We start from the raw sequence: 27,556 nt of genomic DNA, 5'->3' as shown, positions 1-27,556 counted from the left end.
GGACTGAAATGAGTGCGATATTGTGGTGTTTATGGAAGCTCCCCTCCTTGACTGAGTATAAGATCATATTTAGTAATAAGGGTCCAAATATGTCCCAGCAAGAAAGGTACATTTCTGATGGGATACCGTCTTTTTCCGGAGCCTTACCGTTTTTCATTCCGGATATGGCCTTCTCGAGTTCTTCTAATGTGATCGGTGCCTCTAACTGTTTAGCGTCGTCCTCCGAAAGTTTAGGGAGAGTAATTTGGTTAAGATATGTGTCTAATTTGTTTTGATCAAAGGTCGTTTCTGAATAATACAAGTCGGAGTAGAATTCTTTGAATGTATAGTTTATTATTTTGGGGTCTGTTACAAGTACTTGTTGTTTTCTAATGGCAGTTATATCTGCAAATTTTGCATTAATTCTTAATCGCATGGCTAATAGGTGACTAGGTTTAGAACCTTGGAAATACTGCTGTTGTCTTGTGCTGCGTATTTGCATTTCCGATTTTTGTCTGTATATTGCTTTGATCTCTGTCTTTAGAATGTTAACTTGGTTTTCTAGTCTAGTAGAGTTGTTGTATTTTAAAGAATTAAAAAGCGTTGAGTAAAGCGTTTCCATTTCAGACAGTTTTGTGCATTGATTTTTGCGCAGTATGGAGGAAAATCTATCCGTGAAATCCTTGATCATACCCTTTACCGACATCCATAATATTCTGGGGTCTTGCTCCGCGTTTGCATTATCCCGTAGGAATACTGTGAGAGCTTCTTTAATTTGTGTAATGAATTCCTTGTTGTTAAGCAGCATAGTATTAAAACGCCATCTTGGGGCCCGGGAAGATAGTGTACCAAATGTTGCTTTCAGGATTAAGTAACAGTGGTCTGATAGCGCATTGGGTATCATTTCCACTTCATATTTATCAAATATTCTCGGGGATGCAAAGACGTAATCAATTCTGGATAATGTGTTGTGTCTCGCCGAACGACAGGAGTACTTACGGGTCATGGGATTAAGTGAACGCCATAAATCAATTACCCCTGTAGACTTTGACCAATCTTTTAATGCTTTAGATGAATTTTTTTGTTCGCTGGAAAAGGCAAGGTAAGATTTGTCCATCCTTGGATTCCAAATGGCATTAAAATCTGCACCTATTATATATGAGTACTCGGGATGGTTTAACATTTCTCCGGTTAGTGAAGTGAAGAAACCCACTTCGTACAAATTTGGGGCATATACCGCTGCCAACGCAATTTTCCTGTTATTATGTACAATCCTAGCTATAGTTATACGCCCCTCAGCATCCGACCATACCCCTTTCAATTCGATATTTAATTTACGTCTGACGACTATGGCTACACCTCTAGTTCTCGTACCAAAAGAAGAGTGACTAATATTATGGTATATGTTATCCGCTAACGTATTTATGTCTTCCTCTAAAATGTGCGTTTCGCTTAATAGAGCCACGTCCACATGTTCTTTTTTCATCAGTGTGAGCACGCTTTTGCGTTTGTGTTGTTTGTTTATCCCACCGGTGTTCCATACCATTATATTCAAACTAGCCATAATCTATGCATGTTTTTGTGTAGTTTTTGGTAATGCTTCTGGAGTGCGAAGCTACAATAGATGTACATCCAATTAATGAGGTCCCGTTGAGAGCCGAGCTTAAAAACATATATATATACAAATAAAAATCCCCTATTTTCCCCTCGCCCAGAGAGTCGTACAGGCATGTGTTCCAAAAACACATCCTCCGCGAATGACTCTCTCCCTTAGTCCACCGGATTGCCCAAACTGAGCATTGTAATCCTAATCTTCCTATGCTAATTGCCATAGGATCTAACATTTTCATTCTATTGCAATAGAATGTCGCTTTTGGTCTTGCACCTTCCCTTGCTGTAATGAAATATTGTGATAAATGACAAAAAATTAAAAAAGAGAATAAACTTTCATCGACATATTCATTTGAACCTTCTACTAACATGTAGGAAAGTCAGGAAAAAGGAAAAGATTGTAGAGAAATATTGACACCTTAATGTGAAGAACAATGGAAAAGAACAATGTAAGTTAAAAGATAGATAAAAAATAGAATAATGAGAAGAAAAAAAAAGAAAAAATCAAAGAAAGATATAGATAAGGAATGAGAGATAGAATAATAATCAACGTGGAGAAGCCACTAGAACCGAATTAACTGATTGGATAAAATAGAAAATCAGAGCCTTTTAGAGCTTCATTGTGCCAGTCACTTCATCAGTGGAGTGATTACTTAAATTGTTAGAATAACCTTGTAGTGTTCATACGTTTAGGTGTGGTTGATTTTTAAAGTATTATTAAGGACTGATTGAACTTCATTCAATTGATTATCTGCTATGTATGTACACACCGGATGTTTAATGTTAGAGTTGTAGGCCTTCGTTGTCATGGTGCATTATATTCTAGAAGGTTGTAGAATATACTAGTGCAATAGACTGTTGTTATGTTCCAGAATGATCTAAGAGACCCAGGGCATTCGAGCGATAAACCCAGAATATTCCAGATTGATCTTTTTGCAATGATATGTATTTGTCTCCCCGGAGACCAGAGTCTGAAATTATAATGTATTACGGATCGTATTATACACAGTACGCATTGTTATAGACGGCCTGCATATCGTCTGCTACCTTGATGAACACAATAAAGTCATTCTAATACTGATATACACTGAGAAAGAGGCTTATCTGTTTTCAGGCATTGTCGTCCTGCCTTGGGGTATCTGCTCCATGTCGATTCAAATAATCCTCAGCTTCTTTAGGTGTGTATAAACCAAACCTGTGGCCGTCACTGCCCACGATCGTTAACAGCGCCGGGTATGCTAGCCTTGGCTTGTGACCAGATTTGAACAATTTTTGCATCACCTCCTTGTATGGTAGACGTCGAGCGATGGCGTCTTTGCTCAGATCTTCGTAGATAAATATTGATATATCACCATATTTCAGATTCCCACGTTGGATGCGAGCAAATTTGATGATGTCATCCCTTATTGAAGTCTTCCGCAGAGTAACAATGATGACTCTTGGCCCGATGTTTCTTTGCCCCCGAGGACCGATTCTGTAAACTTGGTCCACTTTCGGCACTGTGTTTGGAGGGTTGTTACCCAAAATCGCTGATAGCACTGTTGGAAAGTTGGCGTCTTCGCAATTTACTGCTTCATCAAGCCCTACAATGCGGATGTTATTTCGCCTGTGGTAGCGTTGGGAATCTAGTAGCCTCTCCGTCGCTTCGTTTTTAACCTCTTGTATTTCCCTCCGGCATGCTTCTTTCACACTTTCTATCTCTTTTGCCATCTCTGTCATGCCACCTTCGTTCGCTTTGACTGCCCGTGTAATATCTGTCACCGTATTCTCCACTGACGTGATTCGCTCGGACTGTGCATCGATAGCTTTCTTGACTTCTTCTAATTTATCATCTACGCGATCGAATTTAGCATCGACGTGTGCTTTGAGCTCCTCGATGTTTGTAATCTGTTCTTTCATCAGGTTAGTCTGTTCTTTCATCAGGTTAGTCAGTGTGTTGAAATCGGGTGGAGTGGTAGTACTGCTTGTTTCAGTTGGTGATTTAGGAACAGTGACGGTGACGCTGGACTTGTTTGCTATTATTATCTTATCCAGATCAGCTGCTCTATCTTTCACGGAGCTTGTTCCTGTCGCTCCTGTTATGTTGACATCTATTGTCTCTTCGTCGGGGACCATAGTCGATGGTCCCGGTATATTTTCCTCTTCATTCTCCTCTTCGGGGCTTGTCGCCAGCTGCTCAGTACCCGCGTCGGTTAGAACGAGTCTTCTTTTTTTTGTTTCGTTCTGCGCCGCTGAAGTTACCGTATCTTGTTTCTTTACCGGCTTTCTATCCTTACCCATGTTGTCTTTTGATATAGTTAGTAGAAGGTCTTATCAATACATACGATGTGGTCTATTCTCTTTTGGTATTGTCCAAATAATGTTTTTAAACTAAATTAACGTTGGTGGGAGCGGAGCAATTGCCAAATGCGTGCACTACATATTGTGCTAAACCGGAAGTCCAATTTTTTTTTTTTACTTAAATTTACTTAAAGTTTAAAGCTCAATATATCAAAACGTGGCACTTTATAGTGAACAGGAGGTCTATTTGTATTAAAAACAAAAAGACAGGACCGGAAAAGTCTTTATCGTATGTAGGGGTGCCCTGGAATATTTTATTGGACACAGGGGTGCCTTGGCAGCAGAAAGGTTGAGAACCCCTGGTTTAATGTAAACCCAGCGATGGTTTAATATAAACCCAGTGATGGTTTAATGTAAACCCAGTGATGGTTTAATGTAAACCCAGCGATGGTTTAATGTAAACCCAGCGATGGTTTAATATAAACCCAGCGATGGTTTAATGTAAACCCAGTGATGGTTTAATGTAAACCCAGCGATGGTTTAATGTAAACCCAGTGATGGTTTAATGTAAACCCAGTGATGGTTTAATATAAACCCAGTGATGGTTTAATGTAAACCCAGCGATGGTTTAATGTAAACCCAGTGATGGTTTAATGTAAACCCATCGATGGTTTAATATAAACCCAGTGATGGTTTAATGTAAACCCAGCGATGGTTTAATGTAAACCCAGTGATGGTTTAATATAAACACAGCGATGGTTTAATGTAAACCCAGTGATGGTTTAATGTAAACCCAGCGATGGTTTAATGTAAACCCAGTGATGGTTTAATGTAAACACAGCGATGGTTTAATGTAAACCCAGTGATGGTTTAATGTAAACCCAGTGGAGTGATGGTTTAATGTAAACCCAGTGATGGTTTAATGTAAACCCAGCGGAGTGATGGTTTAATGTAAACCAAGTGATGGTTTAATGTAAACCCAGCGATGGTTTAATGTAAACCCAGTGTTGGTTTAATGTAAACCCAGTGTTGGTTTAATGTAAACCCAGTGATGGTTTAATGTAAACCCAGTGTTGGTTTAATGTAAACCAAGCGATGGTTTAACGTAAACCCAGCGATGGTTTAATGTAAACCCAGTGTTGGTTTAATGTAAACCCAGCGATGGTTTAATGTAAACTCAGCGATGGTTTAATGTAAACCCAGTGATGGTTTAATGTAAACCCAGTGATGGTTTAATGTAAACCCAGCGGAGTGATGGTTTAATGTAAACCCAGCGATGGTTTAATGTAAACCCAGTGATGGTTTAATGTAAACCCAGCGATGGTTTAATGTAAACTCAGCGATGGTTTAATGTAAACCCAGCGATGGTTTAATGTAAACCCAGTGTTGGTTTAATGTAAACCCAGCGGAGTGATGGTTTAATGTAAACCCAGTGATGGTTTAATGTAAACCCAGTGTTGGTTTAATGTAAACCCAGTGTTGGTTTAATGTAAACCCAGTGATGGTTTAATGTAAACACAGCGATGGTTTAATGTAAACCCAGTGATGGTTTAATGTAAACCCAGTGGAGTGATGGTTTAATGTAAACCCAGTGATGGTTTAATGTAAACCCAGCGGAGTGATGGTTTAATGTAAACCAAGTGATGGTTTAATGTAAACCCAGCGATGGTTTAATGTAAACCCAGTGTTGGTTTAATGTAAACCCAGTGTTGGTTTAATGTAAACCCAGTGTTGGTTTAATGTAAACCCAGTGTTGGTTTAATGTAAACCCAGCGATGGTTTAATGTAAACCCAGCGATGGTTTAATGTAAACCCAGTGTTGGTTTAATGTAAACCCAGCGATGGTTTAATGTAAACTCAGCGATGGTTTAATGTAAACCCAGTGATGGTTTAATGTAAACCCAGTGATGGTTTAATGTAAACCCAGCGGAGTGATGGTTTAATGTAAACCCAGCGATGGTTTAATGTAAACCCAGTGATGGTTTAATGTAAACCCAGCGATGGTTTAATGTAAACTCAGCGATGGTTTAATGTAAACCCAGCGATGGTTTAATGTAAACCCAGTGATGGTTTAATGTAAACCCAGCGGAGTGATGGTTTAATGTAAACCCAGCGATGGTTTAATGTAAACCCAGTGTTGGTTTAATGTAAACCCAGCGGAGTGATGGTTTAATGTAAACCCAGTGATGGTTTAATGTAAACCCAGTGTTGGTTTAATGTAAACCCAGTGTTGGTTTAATGTAAACCCAGCGGAGTGATGGTTTAATGTAAACCCAGTGATGGTTTAATGTAAACCCAGCGGAGTGATGGTTTAATGTAAACCCAGCGATGGTTTAATGTAAACCCAGTGTTGGTTTAATGTAAACCCAGCGGAGTGATGGTTTAATGTAAACCCAGCGATGGTTTAATGTAAACCCAGCGATGGTTTAATGTAAACCCAGTGATGGTTTAATGTAAACCCAGTGATGGTTTAATGTAAACCCAGCGGAGTGATGGTTTAATGTAAACCAAGTGATGGTTTAATGTAAACCCAGCAATGGTTTAATGTAAACCCAGTGTTGGTTTAATGTAAACCAAGTGATGGTTTAATGTAAACCCAGTGTTGGTTTAATGTAAACTCAGTGATGGTTTAATGTAAACCCAGCGATGGTTTAATGTAAACCCAGTGATGGTTTAATGTAAACCCAGTGTTGGTTTAATGTAAACCCAGTGGAGTGATGGTTTAATGTAAACCAAGTGATGGTTTAATGTAAACCCAGCGATGGTTTAATGTAAACCCAGTGATGGTTTAATGTAAACCCAGTGTTGGTTTAATGTAAACCCAGTGTTGGTTTAATGTAAACCCAGCGATGGTTTAATGTAAACCCAGCGATGGTTTAATGTAAACCCAGCGGAGTGATGGTTTAATGTAAACCCAGTGATGGTTTAATGTAAACCCAGCGGAGTGATGGTTTAATGTAAACCCAGCGATGGTTTAATGTAAACCCAGTGATGGTTTAATGTAAACCCAGCGATGGTTTAATGTAAACTCAGCGATGGTTTAATGTAAACCCAGCGATGGTTTAATGTAAACCCAGTGATGGTTTAATGTAAACCCAGCGGAGTGATGGTTTAATGTAAACCCAGTGTTGGTTTAATGTAAACCCAGCGATGGTTTAATGTAAACCCAGCGGAGTGATGGTTTAATGTAAACCCAGCGATGGTTTAATGTAAACCCAGCGGAGTGATGGTTTAATGTAAACCCAGTGATGGTTTAATGTAAACCCAGCGGAGTGATGGTTTAATGTAAACCCAGTGATGGTTTAATGTAAACCCAGTGTTGGTTTAATGTAAACCCAGTGTTGGTTTAATGTAAACCCAGTGATGGTTTAATGTAAACCCAGTGATGGTTTAATGTAAACCCAGTGTTGGTTTAATGTAAACCCAGTGATGGTTTAATGTAAACCCAGTGATGGTTTAATGTAAACCCAGCGGAGTGATGGTTTAATGTAAACCCAGCGATGGTTTAATGTAAACCCAGTGATGGTTTAATGTAAACCCAGCGGAGTGATGGTTTAATGTAAACCCAGCGATGGTTTAATGTAAACCCAGTGATGGTTTAATGTAAACCCAGTGTTGGTTTAATGTAAACCCAGCGGAGTGATGGTTTAATGTAAACCCAGCGATGGTTTAATGTAAACCCAGCGGAGTGATGGTTTAATGTAAACCCAGTGATGGTTTAATGTAAACCCAGTGTTGGTTTAATGTAAACCCAGCGGAGTGATGGTTTAATGTAAACCCAGCGATGGTTTAATGTAAACCCAGCGATGGTTTAATGTAAACCCAGTGATGGTTTAATGTAAACCCAGCGATGGTTTAATGTAAACCCAGCGATGGTTTAATGTAAACCCAGTGATGGTTTAATGTAAACCCAGTGATGGTTTAATGTAAACCCAGTGATGATTTAATGTAAACCCAGCGGAGTGATGGTTTAGGCGTGAGGAATTCCAAAGAGAGCATTGTCATGAGACTTTGGCAGCCAATCACAATGCGAGCTCTGAGCTAAATGTGGTATAAATTAATACATTTTAAAATATTTTTTCCACAAAGAAGCTAAATATCACTAATTTATAATGTGTTTTACTCAAACATAGTACACAATTACAGTATGTATGTTTGGGAAGCAAAACTAACTGATCTAACGAGTGATCCAATGGATGATGACAATCATTACAGGAAAGAAAACAGTATAATCTGTGACAGATTTGTTACCAGTCTGGATAGGACCCGTCTGTCTCTCACCACTAGCTTTCTCAGAGTCTTCTGCACAACCAGTGACTTCCTGGTCTCTTCCTGATGCTGGCCAGAGGAATATGCTGCGTCTTTCAGCCTCTGGACGGGAACTTTGAGCTGTGCACATTCAGCGAGAAACCTGGAATGATATGATAAGATAAGATAAGCTATTCCTTTATTGATCCCCTTGGGGAAAATAAATACACTGGGGTGAGCATCACAGCTTTAACCCTTTCACTGCCGCACTACCAAACGGTTAACCCTTTCACTGCCACACGACATCATGTTAGTTAACCCTTTCACTACCACACTACAGAAGGTTAACCCTTTACTATCACACTAGACGATACAGCAATATATTGCATTATGCATGCCGATATTATACTGATACAGTGACGCCAAGTATCGACATAAAGAAATATGAAAAAAAGATTAAATATGAAAAAGAAAATGAATTACTGCCATGCTACCATGTAATCTAATTATTATTCAATGTAGCTTTCATGGTGTAGCTACAGTAGGACTACATTAGCAAATTATGAAACACATTATAACAGGTATGTATTCACACAACCCGGAAATGATTTCAAACTACACAAAAAGGAAATGTAGATGTAAATTAGTGGAGTAGATTTTAAACTCTGAAAGTGAAATTATATTCCAAGTTATATTGTTGCGGTATCTGCTGAAATAATCTCAACATGATATTCTGTTTATATTGCTCAGCTGTGGTTACAGCTCATAGTAACTTTCCTTTCCACCCCCCCTCTGGAAGAGCTGCCCCCCCCTCCCCCCACACACACACACACACACACTCCCTGACGCTTTTATCCAAAGCGACTTATCCAAAGAGTTGCTCCAGAGTTTTTCCAGTTCACGCACCTTGGTTGAAAGATGAAGTTGCAACAGATATTTTGGTTCTCTTGTATTGATTGATTGATTGATTGATTGAAAATTTTATTAACAGATTGCAGAATGGGTACAATACAGTACAGCTCAATACACACAATTGTTAAGGGGATGCAGACCAGAGAAAGACTTTCGTCTTGTTTACATCAGGGTCCCCCATTTTCAATTCATCATAACATATATGACACACATGACATACAGATAGACAGTACTGCTACATCTATACATTTATGACATACCAGATTTACAAATACAGTATTGTTTGTGATACAAAAAGTGTCTAAAAAAGAGAGTATATACATTTGACGAAGAAACTGTACATTGGAGGAGGTTGGGTAGTTGGGGTGTAGGGGGGGGTGGGAAACTGTACATTGGAGGTGGTTGGGTGGGTTGGCTTGGGTAGGCGGGGTGGGGTAACTGTACATTGGATTATCGACGAAACCTTACTTGGTCCCAAGAAGAGGGTCTCGTGTATTATTGGGTTAGGATATTTACTGGACATTTGTACTGTGGTACTGATATCTATCTATCTATCTATCTATCTATCTATCTATCTATCTATCTATCTATCTATCTATCTATCTATCTATCTATCCATCTATCTTGTATTTATTTTACCCCATGCCCCCTATCCCTCAAAAGGCTGTGTGCCTTTTGCCAGGTCGCAATTGTAAATAAGAATTTGTTCTTAAAATAATTACTTAACTCTTTCAGCGCCGGCGGGTCTAGCCATCTTTGTTCCTACTGTGCCACCGCTCTAAGAGATAGGAATGCGTGGCGGTGTTTGCAGGGCTATATCTATATTCTATATTATAGCTATGGAGACAATACTATGGCTCATTTGACATCAACTATCCATCGTTCAACATGTGAAAAAGAATAGATTTTTTCATGTACGTTCGCGTGTTATACCGTGGTGAATATTGTATAGTTTAGGAGTGATCCGGGCTAATTCCTGAAAAGCTGAGTTATAGGGCGCTACGTGAATTCTGCTTTATGGTTTGATCGTCACCAACGGCATACGTTTTGGAGTACGTTAAATATGATCGTTGCGATCGATGTGAAATCATGGTTGGATCAAAGTAGGATTGATGTCATATAGCCCTTACCTTTACTAGGAGGTATCCCAAAAAGAATATTCCAATTGTCTGATCGCGATTTCCAGTATTGGTGTCCATCGTGTCCCCAACATAATCCGGCACAACACATGCATCAGGGGCATTGGACGCATTTCAATGTGATCGGGTGAACCGCTAGACTCGCCTGACCCAAAATACTGCACCCGGAGGGAATTAAATGTAACACCGGGTGTGAAAAAAAGGTTTCAAAGGGTGGGGGCGATACTGCCACCTAGCAGGATGCGGCTGTTATTGCACTCTAGCGATTTCAGAATGATTCCCTATGGTAACCCTGAGGTCTGTGTGCCTGAAATGAATAAAAAAAATCGAATAAAAGAAATAAAGATCCAAAAACGTATATATACGTTTATGGCGCTGAACGGTTGGCGAGCAAACACATATGTATATGTGGTTGGCCGGGAATGAGTTAATGACTTAAATAAAAATACAAAAATCGATCTATGTGGGCGGCTGGGTAGCGCAGTGGAGAATGCACTCGCCTACCACCGCAGAGACTCTGGGTTCGAATCCAGCAGTCAGCGGTACCTCCGGCTTGGTCAGTCGTCCCTACTAACACAAAAGCCGGCGGGGTATGTGTGTGTCCTGCTCGTTGTAAACTGCGGTTCCTACTGGTCGGTCGGGGCGCCTGTTCAGCAGGGAGGGGATCGGGGCGTGAACCTCCGCATGCGTTACATTCCCCCAGTGAGACTCCTCGCTGTCAGGTGAAAAGAAGCGGCTGGCTGACTCCACATGTATCGGAGGAGGCATGTGGTAGTCTTCACCCTCCCTAGGCCGACAGTGGGGCAATGCGCGCAACGACCAGGAAGGGAATTGGCATAACGACTAAATTGGGATGGGAGAAAAATACAGAAAAAAGTGAGAACAAAAAAATAGATAAAGGAAATATATATTCTATCTATCTATCCATCCATCCATAACCCAGTGAGATTGTGCTGCCTCTTCACATCTCACCACCACAGGTTCCTTGAGTTCTCACAGGTTATATGTAATGATCATATTTACGCACCCGTCTTTCAATATGTTGAGATGCTTTTGCGTTTCCTGTTTGTGCTTCTGTTTCAGGACGAGCATAGATCTGTGAGGGAACACATTCTATTACTCATCAACAACATAGATCTGTGAGAGAACACATTCTATTATTCATCAACAACATAGATCTGTGAGAGAACACATTCTATTATTCATCAACAACATAGATCTGTGAGGGAACACATTCTATTACTCATCAACAACATAGATCTGTGAGAGAACACATTCTATTATTCATCAACAACATAGATCTGTGAGAGAACACATTCTATTATTCATCAACAACATAGATCTGTGAGGGAACACATTCTATTACTCATCAACAACATAGATCTGTGAGAGAACACATTCTATTATTCATCAACAACATAGATCTGTGAGAGAACACATTCTATTACTCATCAACAACATAGATCTGTGAGAGAACACATTCTATTATTCATCAACAACATAGATCTGTGAGGGAACACATTCTATTACTCATCAACAACATAGATCTGTGAGAGAACACATTCTATTATTCATCAACAACATAGATCTGTGAGAGAACACATTCTATTATTCATCAACAACATAGATCTGTGAGGGAACACATTCTATTACTCATCAACAACATAGATCTGTGAGAGAACACATTCTATTATTCATCAACAACATAGATCTGTGAGGGAACATGTTCTATTATTCATCAACAACATAGATCTGTGAGAGAACACATTCTATTATTCATCAACAACATAGATCTGTGAGGGAACATGTTCTATTACTCATCAACAACATAGATCTGTGAGAGAACACATTCTATTATTCATCAACAACATAGATCTGTGAGAGAACACATTCTATTATTCATCAACAACATAGATCTGTGAGGGAACACGTTCTATTATTCATCAACAACATAGATCTGTGAGGGAACATGTTCTATTATTCATCAACAACATAGATCTGTGAGGGAACATGTTCTATTATTCCTCTGGAATTGTTTTTGGTGTTTTTGTTCCACATCTTGTTCCTTTTAAGATAAGATAAGATATTCCTTTATTGATCCCCTTGGGGGAATTTAAGAAAGTAACAAGTCTCCCCGTCGGGGAATCAAACCCCAGTCTTACACGTGACAGGCGGGGATACGGACCACGATACTAACAAGGACATGGTTTCGGTTTGAGATTCTGGTTCTAGTGCAGGTTGTAGCACTAAAACTGTTAATATACTTGATTATAAAAACACTGCTAAATGAAGCAGATTGTAATGTTTTGTGTAGCTGTGGTCGTAATTAGGGTTGGGTACCGAACTCTGTACTTTTAAGGGTACCAACCGAATTACATGGGTACTACAGAGTACTGATCCACTCTAGATCAATCGCTACCAAATTTCGTTACCTTTACATGTTTAGTATAATAGTGCAAATGTAACAGTAAAGTGCAATAGTAATATACAATGGACAAGTGATTAAACTGGGTATAGCATAAATTAGTACTACTAAGTAATAGTGCTAATCAGATGTATGTACATAGTTATAGTATTATTATTATTATTATTATGTACCACCGCAGAGACACTGGGATCGAATCCAGCTGTCAGCGGTACCTCCGGCTTGGTCGGTCGTCCATACTAACACAATTGGCAGTGTTAGCGGGTGGGAAGCCGGTGGGGTGTGTATCCTGGTCGTTGTAAACAGCGACTCCTACAGGTCGGTCGGGGCGCCTGCTCAGCAAGGAAGGGAACTGGGGGAGGTAGTGTGATCCTCCCACACGTTACACTCCCCCAGTGAGAGTCCTCGCTGTCAGGTGAAAAGAAGCGGTTGGTTGACTCCACATGTGTCGGAGGAAGCGTGTGGTAGTCTTCACCCTCCCAGACCGACGGTAGGGGGTAAGTGCGCAACGACCAGGAAGGGAATTGGCATAACGACTAACATTGGGATGGGAGAAAAAGTACGGAAAAAGTGGGGAAAAAGATCAATACAAAATTAAAAATATATATAATTTAAAGAAAATATAAATTTTATACATTTCTTTTTTTCCCTCCCACCTGCAAAATCTTGCGCCTACAATGCAACAAACGGCATACGCCTCATTAACTCTGCCTCTGTTTTTTTTATTATTATCTTTTTCCTCCTTTTTTTCTCCCATCCCAATGTTAGTCGTTATGCCAATTCCCAATCCCCTTCCTGGTCATTGCGCACTCTACCCCCTACCGTCGGTCAGCTTCTTTTCACCTGGCAGCGCGGCCTCATTAACTCTGCCTCTTTGTTTTTTTTATTATTATCTTTTTCCTCCTTTTTTTCCGTTTTTCTCCCATCCCAATGTTAGTCGTTATGCCAATTCCCAATCCCCTTCCTGGTCGTTGCGCACTCTACCCCCTACCGTCGGTCCGCTTCTTTTCACCTGGCAGCGCGGACTCTCACTGGAAGAGTAACGTGTGGAAGGATCACACTACCTCTCTCAGATCCTTCCCTTGCTGTGCAGGCGCCCCGACTGAACTGTAGGAGTCGCTGTTTACAACGACCGGGACCCAACCTCGCCGGGTTTCCCACCACTGCCAATTGTGTTACTATGGACGGTCGGCCAACCCGGAAGCACCACAGCTGGATTAGATCCCACTGTCTCTGTGGTGGTAGACAGACGCTTAGTCCTCTGCACTACCCGGCCGCCCGCCGCCCAGGCAGCGCAGCTCCCGACTCATTATTAATTTAATTAATTAATCCAATCCACTTTATTTATAGAGCACATTTAAAAACAACACAGTTGACCAAAGTGCTGTACAAGTCCCACAACATAAGAAAACATTTATCTTGAAGCTTCGAATTAAAATCGAATCTCGGCCCCGAAGCTTCGACGGCCAAAAAAAGCTTCGAAGGTCAGCCCTAGTAGTAAGTCAGTAAGCCAGCAGCGCAACTAGTACGAGTAGGTAGGTACTACTAGGTAGGTAGAGAAATGTACAAATACATTTAAATATGCACAACAAACCACTTGGCTGGTCATGACTGGATCTCTACTGGTGTAAAATGTAACAGGATATACAGAGTTATGGAACAGAGATGTGTAGTTCATGAGTTATTATAATAATAAAATAATATATATAAACATTACCACAACGCACAGTGTTGAAGTGCAAGTGGGGTCACTCACAGTATCGATAGGTCCAGTACATTCTGTAGAGCTGTGATGGAGGACTTTGGCATAGGCATCCATTTATCTTGACCTCTGACCTTTCTAGGACCTTTGACCTTTCCAGAGGTTGAAGATGCCCCTGCTACTACTCAGAAAACAGAGATGCATAATAAAACAAATTATATAATTTACCGGTCGGCTGGTAAACCCGTTTTATTCCTCCTTTTTTAACACTTTCAGAGCCACCAGGGGGTGTCGTACTTACCTGGCTGAATGCCAGCACCCACTTCAATGATAGCGCTGTGAACGCATAATCTCTGTCTTAAATTATGGCTATGTGTCTAATCTGCCCGTCGCTTATCAATGACTTGTTTGCAGTCAACATTGTCAAAACGGATTGTTTTTTTAATCGCTTCAATTCCGTTTTATAGAATTTTAAAAAGCCCTCGTTTTTCAGGAAAATATAAAGATTCCGTGATAAACGGCATTTACTGGAATATTCTGGCATACACAAAAACGTTGTCATTTTTCGGCCTATTTATGAATCGTTTTCAAATAAACGCTAGATTATCGATAGTATGTGTACTTATGCACGCTATAGAAGCAGGCTGAAATATCGATTCTCTCATTTCCTGATCAGCGGCACACACACACACATATGGCACACGTTGATATATCTGTGAAAAAAGCTCTGATTATCCCAAGACTGGTAAAATAGATTCCTTACCTCAGATCAGATGTTATCCAAAAAGATTATTCCAATTCCTGATCGCCATTCCAAATATCGATCGCGTTTATTGATTCAGCGTTGGGTGCTGGAAATACATAATCCACGCTGTTCTGGGGTCGGCGATCAACTTGGGTCTCTTCAGTTGGCTTGACGGAAAAGTTAAAGGGGACATGTACTGCTATTCCTAGCACTATTTGGGCAACTTTACACAATTCCTGTTAGTCTATTGAAGACATCTGTAAGGTTTTTTTCAAAAAAATTCATTGTTTTATATTTCTAATCAAGTACTCAAAACCATCATTTTCCAGCTTCAAGATTTCAGGCTGTTATGGCCTGGCTCCGCCCATAAGCACTTTGAGTGAGTCCACACAGTCTGCAAGTATGAGGAAGTGGCTGGTTTCCACTCGCTGTGTGTAGTCAGTCTAGGTAGAATGTGGGCGGGCATTAGCTACAACCACAGAGCCAATCACATCACTGTCTGCCACCCAGAGCCTGAATGACGTGACTCAGGCCTTCAAATCAGGATGGCCTGATTTACTGGAGGAGGAAATTATCTGAGCTGAATCAGAGCAATCCGCCAATATGGTATTTAGACACTAAAACACATTGATACGAACTCCTATTACTATAATACAATGCTAGAGACTGAAAAATGACATTTATAGTACATGTCCCCTTTAAATGAGGAAACTGCCCCCCCCCCCCCCCCCCATCAGTCTAAACTAATGGGGTGCAGTTACACAGGGAGAGACGATAGGGGGCGGTATCTTCCCAATTGAGCTCAGAGAGACTCTGCAGCACTAACCTGAGGCTCGATTGATGAAAATTTTATATGAATTCAAATCGCCAATAAAAAAAAATACGACAAACGCTATATAGCGTTGGTGGCATTCATAGGTCGGCATGAACTAACGACAAAACGCGTCGCTGGCATCCAAAGTGTTAATGATGCAGGGTTCATGATGAAATGTCTCACATTCATTACAGGTGACTGCTACACCTACATCACAAAATGTACGTTTTGTAGTCATTACAGTAGTAATTTACAGCACTTTAAATCAGAGCAGAATATGCATGAGCTTGTCAAACACCATTGTTACATTCCAGCATGTGTCTGTTGTATGTTGATTGTACTTTTGTATCTCCCCCCTTCTCTCTCTCTCTCTCACTCACTCACTCCACCTGCTACTCTGATCCAGGTTCCGGTCATTCATCAAGACACTAATTGGAAACCAGCCAGCCATTATGAATTGAAAATGGGGGACCCTGATGTAAACAAGACGATAGTCTTTCTCTGGTCTGCATACCCTTAACACTTTGGACGCCGCAGCGATATGCGTGATGTGTTGTTAAAAGCGTGACGCTCTAAAGTATAGGAACACGTGGCTATATTATACAATACTATGGACCATTTGACATCGACTATCTATCGTTCAATATGTGTTAAAGAAATAATTCTTTCATCCATACATTCCCGTTTTATACCGTGGTGAATATGACTATAGTTTTAAAATAATCCTGTCTAATCCCAGAAAACGTGCAGCAATACGTGCAATTCACTAAAAACTTTGCCATTTCTCACCTGTACACACTATTTTGAAATCACATCTATATTATCGGTATTATGTTTCATCATGAATGCATGAAAGGGTGGGGGGGGGGATTTTTTTGATGCTTTGATCGTCACCAACGGCACACGTTGTGGAGTAAAATACACACATATGATCGAAGTGAAATCATGGTTGGATCACAGCAGGATTGATACGATATAGGCCTTACCTTCACTAGGATGTACCCCAAAAAGAATATTCCAATTATCTGATCGCGAGTCCCAGTATTGGTGTCGATCGTGTCGCCAACATAATCCGCCACACATCATGGACCGGGAGCAATTCACGCTTCTCAATCTGATCGGGACAACCGGTCCCCTTGCCCGACCAATAGAAATCCGACCGGAGACCTCTGATCGACCCATAGGCCATGATATCATGTTTCAAAGGGTGCTCGATACTGCCACCTGGGTGGATGCGGCCGGTATTGCACATTGGCATTCTCAGAATGATTCCCCATGTTAACCCAGATGTCTGTGTGCCTGTAATGAATGGAAATATCGAATAAAAGAAATAACGATGAAAACCCGACTATACTCGGGTTTGGCGCCCAAGCGTCGGCGAGTTAGGGGCCTTTCTCACTCAACATTCGGGGTCGAATCAGCGCCCCCGGGGATGGGGGGGAGTGTTCTCACTCAGACGGACACACCCCTTTTGGGTGCGAAGCGGCGCTGATTCGTACTACCCCCCCGCTGAACCTGGGACGCTTGAAATAGGTGGTCTCGGGTGCGGGCCAGTGGGAGTGACACACACAACGTCGTTACTGTAATGCTTTTCATGCTTGCTTGAATTTTGGGCAGATAAAACCACACAGCAACAACTGGACAATACCCACAAAAACGATATTTATGGGCAATTTGAGAGTTCAGACCTCAACCAAAAACAAGCATGTGGAGCCTCACAGCTCAGTGGATGAAAACATGAAGCCACGTTACAACGCACAGCACTTCCCTGGCTCGCATTAGGCCTGGCAATTTTGTTTGCCATGCTATGTCTATACATTGGTTTCTTGTTCGAATGCATTTATTTCTATTAGACCAGTGGTGCCCAACCAGTCGGCCGTGGTCGACCAGTAGATCAATGACATGCAATATAATTGCCACGAGCGATGGGATAATGTTAGCTGCTGAACAGGCTAAGCTAACTAGCGTTAGCCGTTAGCTTAGCGTTTGCCACAATGCTATACTATTATACTGGCATATTCCATTCACGTTAGCATGTAAGCTAACAAAATCAGCACCGATTAGACTAAACTCCGCTTTTGGTGTTCAATTGTGTTGATGTTAGTTTTGTTTCATCAACAAATGAGAGGCAGAACACACAGTGAATGTATCCGTTTTGTTTATTGCACGTTCTTTGCTGAAAAATAAATGCTACAGTGGCTATACTAGACTAGTACTAGGCTAAGCTAACTAGCGTTAGCCGTTAGCTTAGCGTTAGCCCTGGGAAACGCTCAAAAGCGAACTCTACAACACCATCCATTCGTGAGAAAAGGGGGTGGGTTATATTGACAAGGCTTGACAACAGAGGTTCAAATGTAACTTCATATTTATTGGTTATTTGTTTATTTTATATCAGCATCCAGTCTCCACGTGTGTTAAACTCTTCCTGTTTACATTTTCGAGCGTGACATCATCGCCTACGGCAAGCTTACAAGCTCAAAACGCAAACCGTAAACAAAACCCAGAGCGCACCAAGACTGAGTGTGTACACAAACTAGAGGGGGGAGAGGGGGGGGGGAGGTCGCATCAGATCTCGGAACGGACCAGAACGGAACGGTACGGAACCGAATGGGTGAGTGAGAAAGGCCCCTTAACCCGACTATCACCGGGTCTGGCGTCCAAAGTGTTACCAATTGTGTGTATTGAGTTGTACTATACTGTACCCATTCTGCAATCTGTTAATGAAAGTTTTCAATCAATCAATCAATCATCCCAGCCATCAATCAAAGCACCAGTTGACCAGTTGGCCCTCCTCTTGGTTTAAAGCACCAAATGTATTGGGCCCCTTACCTGCTCCAATAGGGAGGTGTAGTGGTTACGTCATTGCCGTTTTTCGTGTTCCACCCTCTGTCCAACGCAATGTATTTCCCCATTGCCCATTTCTAAATCATCTCGTTTAAAACAAATAAAGCAGTAACATTTGCATGGTGTATCTTTCTGTGCTTATTCATCCACAATCTATAGCACAACATGAAAATATTCACAATTAATCATAAAAAATAAATCGCCAAATTTTATTTCAACCAAAAATGCTTAAACAATAATGTTAGTGATAGAAGGGAACTCATTTTGTGCAAAAATGGAAAGCTTTTCAATTTCCATGGAGCAGAATTGTTACAATAGCCGATAATCCATTTCCCCAATGATAAATCCCTATACGGGTGGAACAACCAGTGACGTCAGACTACACCTCCCTATTCCCAACACACACACACAAACATACACTTTTACCGAGTTGGCTAACGTCACATACAAACATTTAGCCAAGGGGAGAAACAGGAAGTGCCACATGGGTTTTAAAACAAGAGGAGGGCCTCTGATTGGTCAACTGTGATTGATGGCTGGGATGACTGGTTTCCAATTAGTGTCTTGATGAATGACAGGAACCTGGATCAGAGTAGCAGCAGGTGGAGTGAGAGAGAGAGAAGGGGGGGGAGAGACACAAAAGTACAAACAACATACAACAGCCACATGCTGGAACGTAACAACTATGGTGGACCAAAACAAAAGGGAGCGGGGAACAAACTTGGCCCCAAATTGGACGGCGCTGCTATAATCCTACCAACAGTTGAGTTTCAAATAAAATACACACCTAGGTTTACATTGGCGAGCTGAGTGAGGGGCTAAAATACAATAAAAAAAATTCCAGGACAACATGGATCTTTCCAGGATATTTGCTCATTTTAGTGACTTTTCCAGTCTTTTTCCAGGACGAGTGGAAACCCTGATGTTGTTCTCTCACCTTTAGTCTTAGGCCTTGTCCAGACTAAAACGATTTTAATCTTTTTCGTTTTCGTTTCGTTTTAAGGTTTCCGTAAAAAGGAAAACGTCTCAAGATAATAAGTGCGTGCCACAAATTTACAAAATAAAATGTCTTTCCAGTTTTAGCTCTTTTATTTTGAAAACCCCCGACCGGAAGTTTTATAGTGTCTGCTAGCAGCTTAACTTGTGTCGGACGGTTCTGTGCTTTTCGAGAGGAGAGAGACCGCGGCTCACATGCAGCTCAAACTACCTGTTGGAATAAATTAATTGATTGATGTTTAACTTGTCCCTGTGTGTGTCCAGTAATTTCGACTAGCAAACGTTACCTGTGTTTAACGTTACCTCAGGATACCACTGTCTATTGTATTTAGTTGGTTAGCTATTTAGCTAATGTGGATAGCATTTTTAATAGCATCAATGCTAGCTGGCTGGCAACAGCTTTATTTACTAAATTATGGAGGCTTTTTAATCATCAAGGTAAGAGAGGATTTGTCCTGATCAACTGAAGGTGTATGCTATGGAACAATATGTGCTTGGGTTTTCAGAAAAAGGCCAGCTATGACTATGTGACGCTAATTATTTAGCTAATATTGATAGCATAGCTTGCTGGCTACAGCTCAACACCATGCCATGGGGATACTATTTACTAAATTATGGATTTTTTTTTTTTTTTTTTTTTTATTGATCTTTTTCCCCCTCCATTTTCCTCTGATTTTCTCCCATCCCAATGTTAGTCGTATGCCAATTCCCAATCCCTTCCTGGTCGCTACGCACTTACCCCCCACAGTCAGATCATCTGGGAGAGTGGAGGCTACCACGTGCTTCCTCCGACACACGTCCAGCCAATCAACCGCTTCTTTTCACCTGGCAGCGCGGATCCTCCCTGAGAGGGCGTAGCGTGTGGAAGGATCACACTATCCCACTCAGGTCCTATCCGCGCTTAGCAGGCGCCCCGACCGAACTGTAGGAGTCGCTGTTTACAACGACCCGGACCCACCCCGCCAGCTTCTCCCACCCTCTAATACAGCCAATTGTATTAGTGGAGACGGCCAGCCAAGCTGGTGACAACCCCGGAGCTTCGGGGTTGGTGACGAACGCAATCTCCGCTACGCCACCTAACCGCATTATGGAGGCTTTTTAATCGTCAAGGTAAGAGAGGATTTGTCATGATCAACTGAAGGGGTATGCTATGGAACAGTATGCTTGGCTACTACTTGGGTTTTCAGAAAAAGTACATTTAGCTGTAAAAGCCCGATCAAGCTCTGTAACACTGTTAACACTTTGATTACCAGCCATGCGGTGCGCCTTGAATGCCAGCACCCACTTCAATGATAGCGCTCTCATATTTGTGAACGCATAAACTATGTCTTAAATTATGGCTATGTGTCTAATCTGGCCGTCGCTTATCAATGACTTGTTTGCAGTCAACATTGTCAAAACGGATTGTTTTTTTTAATCGGTTCATTTCCGTTTTATACCATTTTGAAAAACCCTCGTTTTCTTGAACGTTTCAGGAAAATATAAAGATTCTGTGATAAACGCCCTTTACTGGAATATTCTGGAATACACAAAAAAAATTGTAATTTTTCGGCCTATTTATGAATCGTTTTCAAATAACCGCTAGATTATCGATAATATATGTGTACTTATGCACGCTAGAGAAGCGAGCTGAAAAATCGATTCTCTCATTTCCTGATCAGCACACACACACACACACACACACACACACACACACACACACACACACACACACACACACACACACACACACACACACACACACACACACACACACACACACACACACACACACACACACACACACACACACACACACACACACACACACACACACACACACACACACACACACACACACACACACACACACACACACACACACACACACACACACCTCTGTGAAAAAAGGTCTGATTATCCTAAGACTGGTCAAATAGATTCCTTACCTCAGATCAGATGTTCTCCAAAAAGATTATTCCAATTCCTGATCGCCATTTCAAATATCGATCGCGTTTATTGATTCAGCGCTGGGTAGGCATGTCGCGATAAGCAATAAATCAATTTATCGCCCGATAATTAAAATGAATGCAATGATTTTGACGGGCGCGATTAATTGCCATTTGCGTGTTTGTTTTAATGAGGCGGAACCAGTACCTCTTGTCAGTCACTCTCCGTGTGGGGAGGCGGGCCGCTGGCGTTACTAGAGTACAGCACAGGAGCTCCTGTGAGCACCATGCGTATGTTGGGCAGTCGCAACGCTACATAGCTTAACTACATTTCTCAATAGCATTGCTCCTTTTGAACCAAGTAGCGTTCTTTGTAGTGTAGCTATTTTTAGACCCAAGTAGTTACTCGCTACTGCCCGGAGAAACTGGACTGCTAAATAAAGATTAAAGATCTAGCGTTGATGCTATTCAATGCTATCAACATTAGCTAAATAGCTAACCAACTAAATACAATGTATAACATAGCTACAACACACAATAACGTTAATACAATTACATGCATCATTGTTTACAATGAACGGGTGGGGCTAGTCAAAGGACTGGACATGGACACAGGGACAAGTTAAACATGAATTAATTTATTATAACAGGTAGTTTCGAGTTGCGCTGTCGTGCCTATGCACCACAGGGCTATTCTATTATATACGGCTTTGCCGCTTCCTCCTCATCGTTGATTGCCTGTAGTAGCTGCATCTAACGTCAGTAGCTAACATTAAAACTAGCCTAAAGTTAGTTGTTCACCAACAATCTCAACATTTGTTTTATCATTAGCTCAAAAACACAGAACCGGACGAGACAAGTTGTCCGCTCATAGGTTCTGCTAGGATAATAACAACAATACTTCCGCTCCGGTCGGTGGGTTTCAAAATAAAAGAGCAAAGTCTAAAACACCGGAAAAGACGTTTATTTTGTACAGCGTTTTCCTCCACGAGTACATAATGTGATCAATCAATCTGGATTATTTTTGCCCATCCCTAGTTTATCCTGTGCTGAAAAGTCTCCATTCCAATAGAGATTTTGGTGTTTATTTGATTATTGTTTCACTGCCTTTTATTTATTACGTTTCCACAGTTTTTTCCTCATACTTTATTAACATTTTGTACATGGTACCGCAAGGTACATTAATAATACAAGTACATGTTAAAAGGATGACACAAAAAGCCAGACAGAGGGCTTGTTTCCATTTTCAGTTTGTTTTATAATAATCAATCAAACTGAGCATTTTTTGCCTGCCTATTTGTTTGGTGGAAACTTGATCATGAAGTTGATAAAGAAAAAGTTGTGCCAATGTAGCTAGCTATTTTTGCCATGTTGCTTGTAGTGTAGCTTGGTACATTTATCTGGGGATAGCTATTGTTGTAGTTGAGCTATATTTAAATCGAGAGTAACTGGTAGTGTAGCTTACTACATTTTCCAAGTAGCTTGCCCATCACATAATCCGCGAGCCACAGTAAACAAACGCGAGCCACAGTTAGGGTGACCAGGTGTCCCGCTTTTGGTTGTATACTGCACAGCCATTTGACCTAATGTCCCGCGTCCCGCATATTGAGAGGATGTCCCTCTTTTCGAAGCAAAAAAAAAAACATGAGTCTAAAAGCCCCTTCCTACAGTAAACCTAGCAACCCGCCTCTTGTCCACACACATTTCTCTGCTCGTTTTATCATTGCTCTCACGGAGATAAAACTGGGAACGAGGTTACTCTGCTTGTGACGCTACCTCATATCGCAGATCTTGATTGGTTAGGTAGTAATTTAGGATATTTAAAATGTCTTCCAATGGTAAATAAAGGTTTATTGCACTTTGAAACGGCTTCCTTGCATTATTATGCTATTATCATTATATTAGTAAAAAATAATAAAAAGGTTAATTGAAAACTTTTGGGAAATACATTTCTCAAAAGAAATTCTCTCAAAACCGCAATAATATCACTTATCGCAATAATTTCTGGGACAATTAATGGCCCAGCAAAATGTGTTATCGTGACAGGCCTAGCACTGGGTACTGGAAATATGTATTCCACGCTGTTGTGCGGCTCGGCAATGACTTGGATCCTCTCCGATGGCTTGCCCCCCCATGTGTTTCATTTAGGGATGCACCGATATGAAAATTGGCCACCGATACCGATTGTTCAACTAACACTATCGGCCGATACCGATACCGATACCGATATTTGTATATTTGTATATAAGTATTTGTAATTTTTTTAATTTTCTTTTAAATTTAAAAAAAATATATATATATTTTTAATGAAACTACTGTATATTTGTATGTGTATGTTTGTATTTGTAGGCCTCTTTACTTACTTAAAAAAAGGAAACATCAAGAAATATGTTTATGGTATCACTATCTCTCTCCCAGTATCGTATTGCGGCCTGCAGAGGGATACTATTTTCTCAACCAGAGCTTTCAACCAATGCAATGGAACCATTCTGGCGGCCTGCAGCGGGATACTATTCTCTCAACCAGAGCTTTCAACCAATGCAATGGAACCATTTTGATTGACAGTCGATTCGGCCAATTACGCCACACCGCTAGCACCCACCTCCTGCTGTCCTTACCACCAATCGGCAAGCGTTTATTCATTTTCTACTTTCGGGCATGCCGCCATTGTTCTGTTTGCGAGAGCACAAGTATACGTTAGCTGCCCGGCCCGCCGACCAGCGCTCCACAGCATGACCAAATGAGACATAATGATTTTACTGCAACAAATGTTATAATAAAACAAAGCCTTTCTATACATTTGTCTGGTTGAAAACTTTATTAACAGATTGCAGAATGGGTAGTTTGGTACGGAATGAGCAACGGAATGGAACTCAGCTATGAACGGACTAACGGAGTAATGCCTTGTTTACTGCTATCTTCGGGTAAATAATATGCTTGTTATTGAACGTGTAACACTAACTATATAACGTTAATGCCACAAAACGAATGTTTGTGTCATTTTAACAGCAGATACTTTCTTAAATGCCATCTTCCCGAGAGAGGGTGTTGACGGGGAGTTGTGTTATTAATAGCATTGAACAGCTAACCGAAAGCTAGCGTTAACTATTGTTAAAGGTTTAGCCATAACGTTACCTTGGCTAAAGTTGGGGCTATTCATAATCCAGCAATAATGGCTGCAGACCTGCAAGCAAAGTACAGCAAGTTGGCAAAGGAGTATTCCAACGCAAATCACATTTTCACCAGTAACGTTAGTCTTGCATCTCCCGGTAGCTAATGAACGGACTCGGAGTAATGCCTTGCTGCTATGGGTAATAATAATATGCTGATGTTATTGTCCGTGTAACACTAACTATATAACGTTAATGCCACAAAACGAATGCCTTGTTAATCATAAAGTAACTTTGATGCAGTAGCTTGTGTGTGTGTGTGGGGGACGGCGGGCGTTGTGCAGGTAGGTCGCAAGTGAACTTTTTTTTGGTTGCCTTTTGACGCTACAAAAATTGATGGTTATTTATCGGCGACTGCTATCGGCACATCTGAGCTTATCGGCCGATAGGCCGATAGCAGTCAACAAGGCACTTATCGGCCGATACCGATACCCGACCGATATATCGGTGCACCCCTAGTTTCATTCAGTCTAATCCAATGGGGTGCAGTACAACAGGGAGAGAGACGATAGGGGCGGTATTTTCCCAATGGAGCTCAGAGAGAGTTTGCAGCACTAACGTGAGACTAGATTGATGAAATATCGCAAAAGAAAATACAAAAAAACGCTATTTGTCGTCGCTGGCACTCAACGGTCGGCATGAACTAACGACATATAGCGTCGTTGGCACTCAAAGTGTTAAGGGAGATGTCAATCTGTTGTCGACGGTGGTTGGTGATGTTTGGCTGAGTTTGCACATGCGGGTAAGGGAGAGGTGGGCTATGCGTCATCGGTTCAGGAGAAGACGCGTATCGCTTGTAAAGATGGTGACGCAGTGGGGGGAGTCTTCAGAATTGCACACTCTGGGAGCTGGTATCAGAAAGTACCGTCTTCAGGCTGCCAGAACGCAGTTCCGTGTGGCAGAACGATGCAAACGATCAAATACTTTGCCTAAAACGACCAAAATCGTTTTAGTCTGGACATGGCCTTAGTGGGTTAAGTGGTGTGTTCTCTCACCTTTAGTGGGTTAAGTGGTGTGTTCTCTCACCTTTAGTCTTCTTTAGTGGGTTAAGTTGTGTGTTCTCTCACCTTTAGTGGGTTAAGTGGTGTGTTCTCTCACCTTTAGTGGGTTAAGTGGTGTGTTCTCTCACCTTTAGTCTTCTTTAGTGGGTGTAGTGGTGTGTTCTCTCACCTTTAGTCTTCTTTAGTGGGTTAAGTCATGTGTTCTCTCACCTTTAGTCTTTAGTGGGTTAAGTCGTGTGTTCTCTCACCTTTAGTCTTCTTTAGTGGGTTAAGTGGTGTGTTCTCTCACCTTTAGTCTTTAGTGGGTTAAGTCGTGTGTTCTCTCACCTTTAGTCTTCTTTAGTGGGTTAAGTTGTGTGTTCTCTCACCTTTAGTCTTCTTTAGTGGGTTAAGTGGTGTGTTCTCTCACCTTTAGTGGGTTAAGTGGTGTGTTCTCTCACCTTTAGTCTTCTTTAGTGGGTTAAGTTGTGTGTTCTCTCACCTTTAGTGGGTTAAGTGGTGTGTTCTCTCACCTTTAGTCTTCTTTAGTGGGTTAAGTGGTGTGTTCTCTCACCTTTAGTCTTCTTTAGTGGGTTAAGTCGTGTGTTCTCTCACCTTTAGTCTTCTTTAGTGGGTTAAGTCATGTGTTCTCTCACCTTTAGTCTTTAGTGGGTTAAGTCGTGTGTTCTCTCACCTTTAGTCTTCTTTAGTGGGTTAAGTGGTGTGTTCTCTCACCTTTAGTCTTTAGTGGGTTAAGTCGTGTGTTCTCTCACCTTTAGTCTTTAGTGGGTTAAGTCGTGTGTTCTCTCACCTTTAGTCTTCTTTAGTGGGTTAAGTTGTGTGTTCTCTCACCTTTAGTCTTCTTTAGTGGGTTAAGTTGTGTGTTCTCTCACCTTTAGTCTTCTTTAGTGGGTTAAGTGGTGTGTTCTCTCACCTTTAGTGGGTTAAGTGGTGTGTTCTCTCACCTTTAGTCTTCTTTAGTGGGTTAAGTCGTGTGTTCTCTCACCTTTAGTCTTCTTTAGTGGGTTAAGTCGTGTGTTCTCTCACCTTTAGTCTTTAGTGGGTTAAGTCGTGTGTTCTCTCACCTTTAGTCTTCTTTAGTGGGTTAAGTCGTGTGTTCTCTCACCTTTAGTCTTTAGTGGGTTAAGTCGTGTGTTCTCTCACCTTTAGTCTTCTTTAGTGGGTTAAGTTGTGTGTTCTCTCACCTTTAGTCTTCTTTAGTGGGTTAAGTGGTGTGTTCTCTCACCTTTAGTGGGTTAAGTGGTGTGTTCTCTCACCTTTAGTCTTCTTTAGTGGGTTAAGTTGTGTGTTCTCTCACCTTTAGTGGGTTAAGTGGTGTGTTCTCTCACCTTTAGTGGGTTAAGTGGTGTGTTCTCTCACCTTTAGTCTTCTTTAGTGGGTTAAGTGGTGTGTTCTCTCACCTTTAGTCTTCTTTAGTGGGTTAAGTGGTGTGTTCTCTCACCTTTAGTCTTCTTTAGTGGGTTAAGTCGTGTGTTCTCTCACCTTTAGTCTTCTTTAGTGGGTTAAGTCATGTGTTCTCTCACCTTTAGTCTTTAGTGGGTTAAGTCGTGTGTTCTCTCACCTTTAGTCTTCTTTAGTGGGTTAAGTGGTGTGTTCTCTCACCTTTAGTCTTTAGTGGGTTAAGTCGTGTGTTCTCTCACCTTTAGTCTTCTTTAGTGGGTTAAGTTGTGTGTTCTCTCACCTTTAGTCTTCTTTAGTGGGTTAAGTTGTGTGTTCTTAGTCTTTAGTCTTGTCTCTGACAAGAACAAATTGCAGGTTGAAA

The 27,556-nt window shown here is 41.2% G+C and overlaps 1 protein-coding gene across 2 annotated transcripts in view; it reads right to left on the bottom strand.

The window, feature by feature from the left end:
- cenpq (centromere protein Q) overlaps positions 1-27,556 on the bottom strand; it is a 50,379-nt gene that overhangs the window by 16,364 nt on the left and 6,459 nt on the right. Inside the window, exons 1-4 of one of the 2 annotated variants that reach the window (XM_084326116.1) lie at positions 19,152-19,247; positions 14,351-14,477; positions 11,197-11,265; positions 8,152-8,281 (exon numbers count right to left, since the gene is read on the bottom strand). In XM_084326116.1, coding sequence (XP_084182242.1) covers positions 8,152-8,281; positions 11,197-11,265; positions 14,351-14,477; positions 19,152-19,185 — 360 coding nt within the window. In that variant the 5' untranslated portion in view covers positions 19,186-19,247. Of the gene's footprint in view, positions 1-8,151; positions 8,282-11,196; positions 11,266-14,350; positions 14,478-19,151; positions 19,248-27,556 lie in introns of those variants that run through there. The other variant, XM_084326115.1, reaches the window with a different exon arrangement.

The sequence above is a fragment of the Notolepis coatsorum genome, assembly GCF_963971535.1.
Source record: "Notolepis coatsorum genome assembly, chromosome: 1".
Lineage (NCBI taxonomy): Eukaryota > Metazoa > Chordata > Actinopteri > Aulopiformes > Paralepididae > Notolepis > Notolepis coatsorum.
This window is presented reverse-complemented; position numbering and strand designations above follow the sequence as displayed.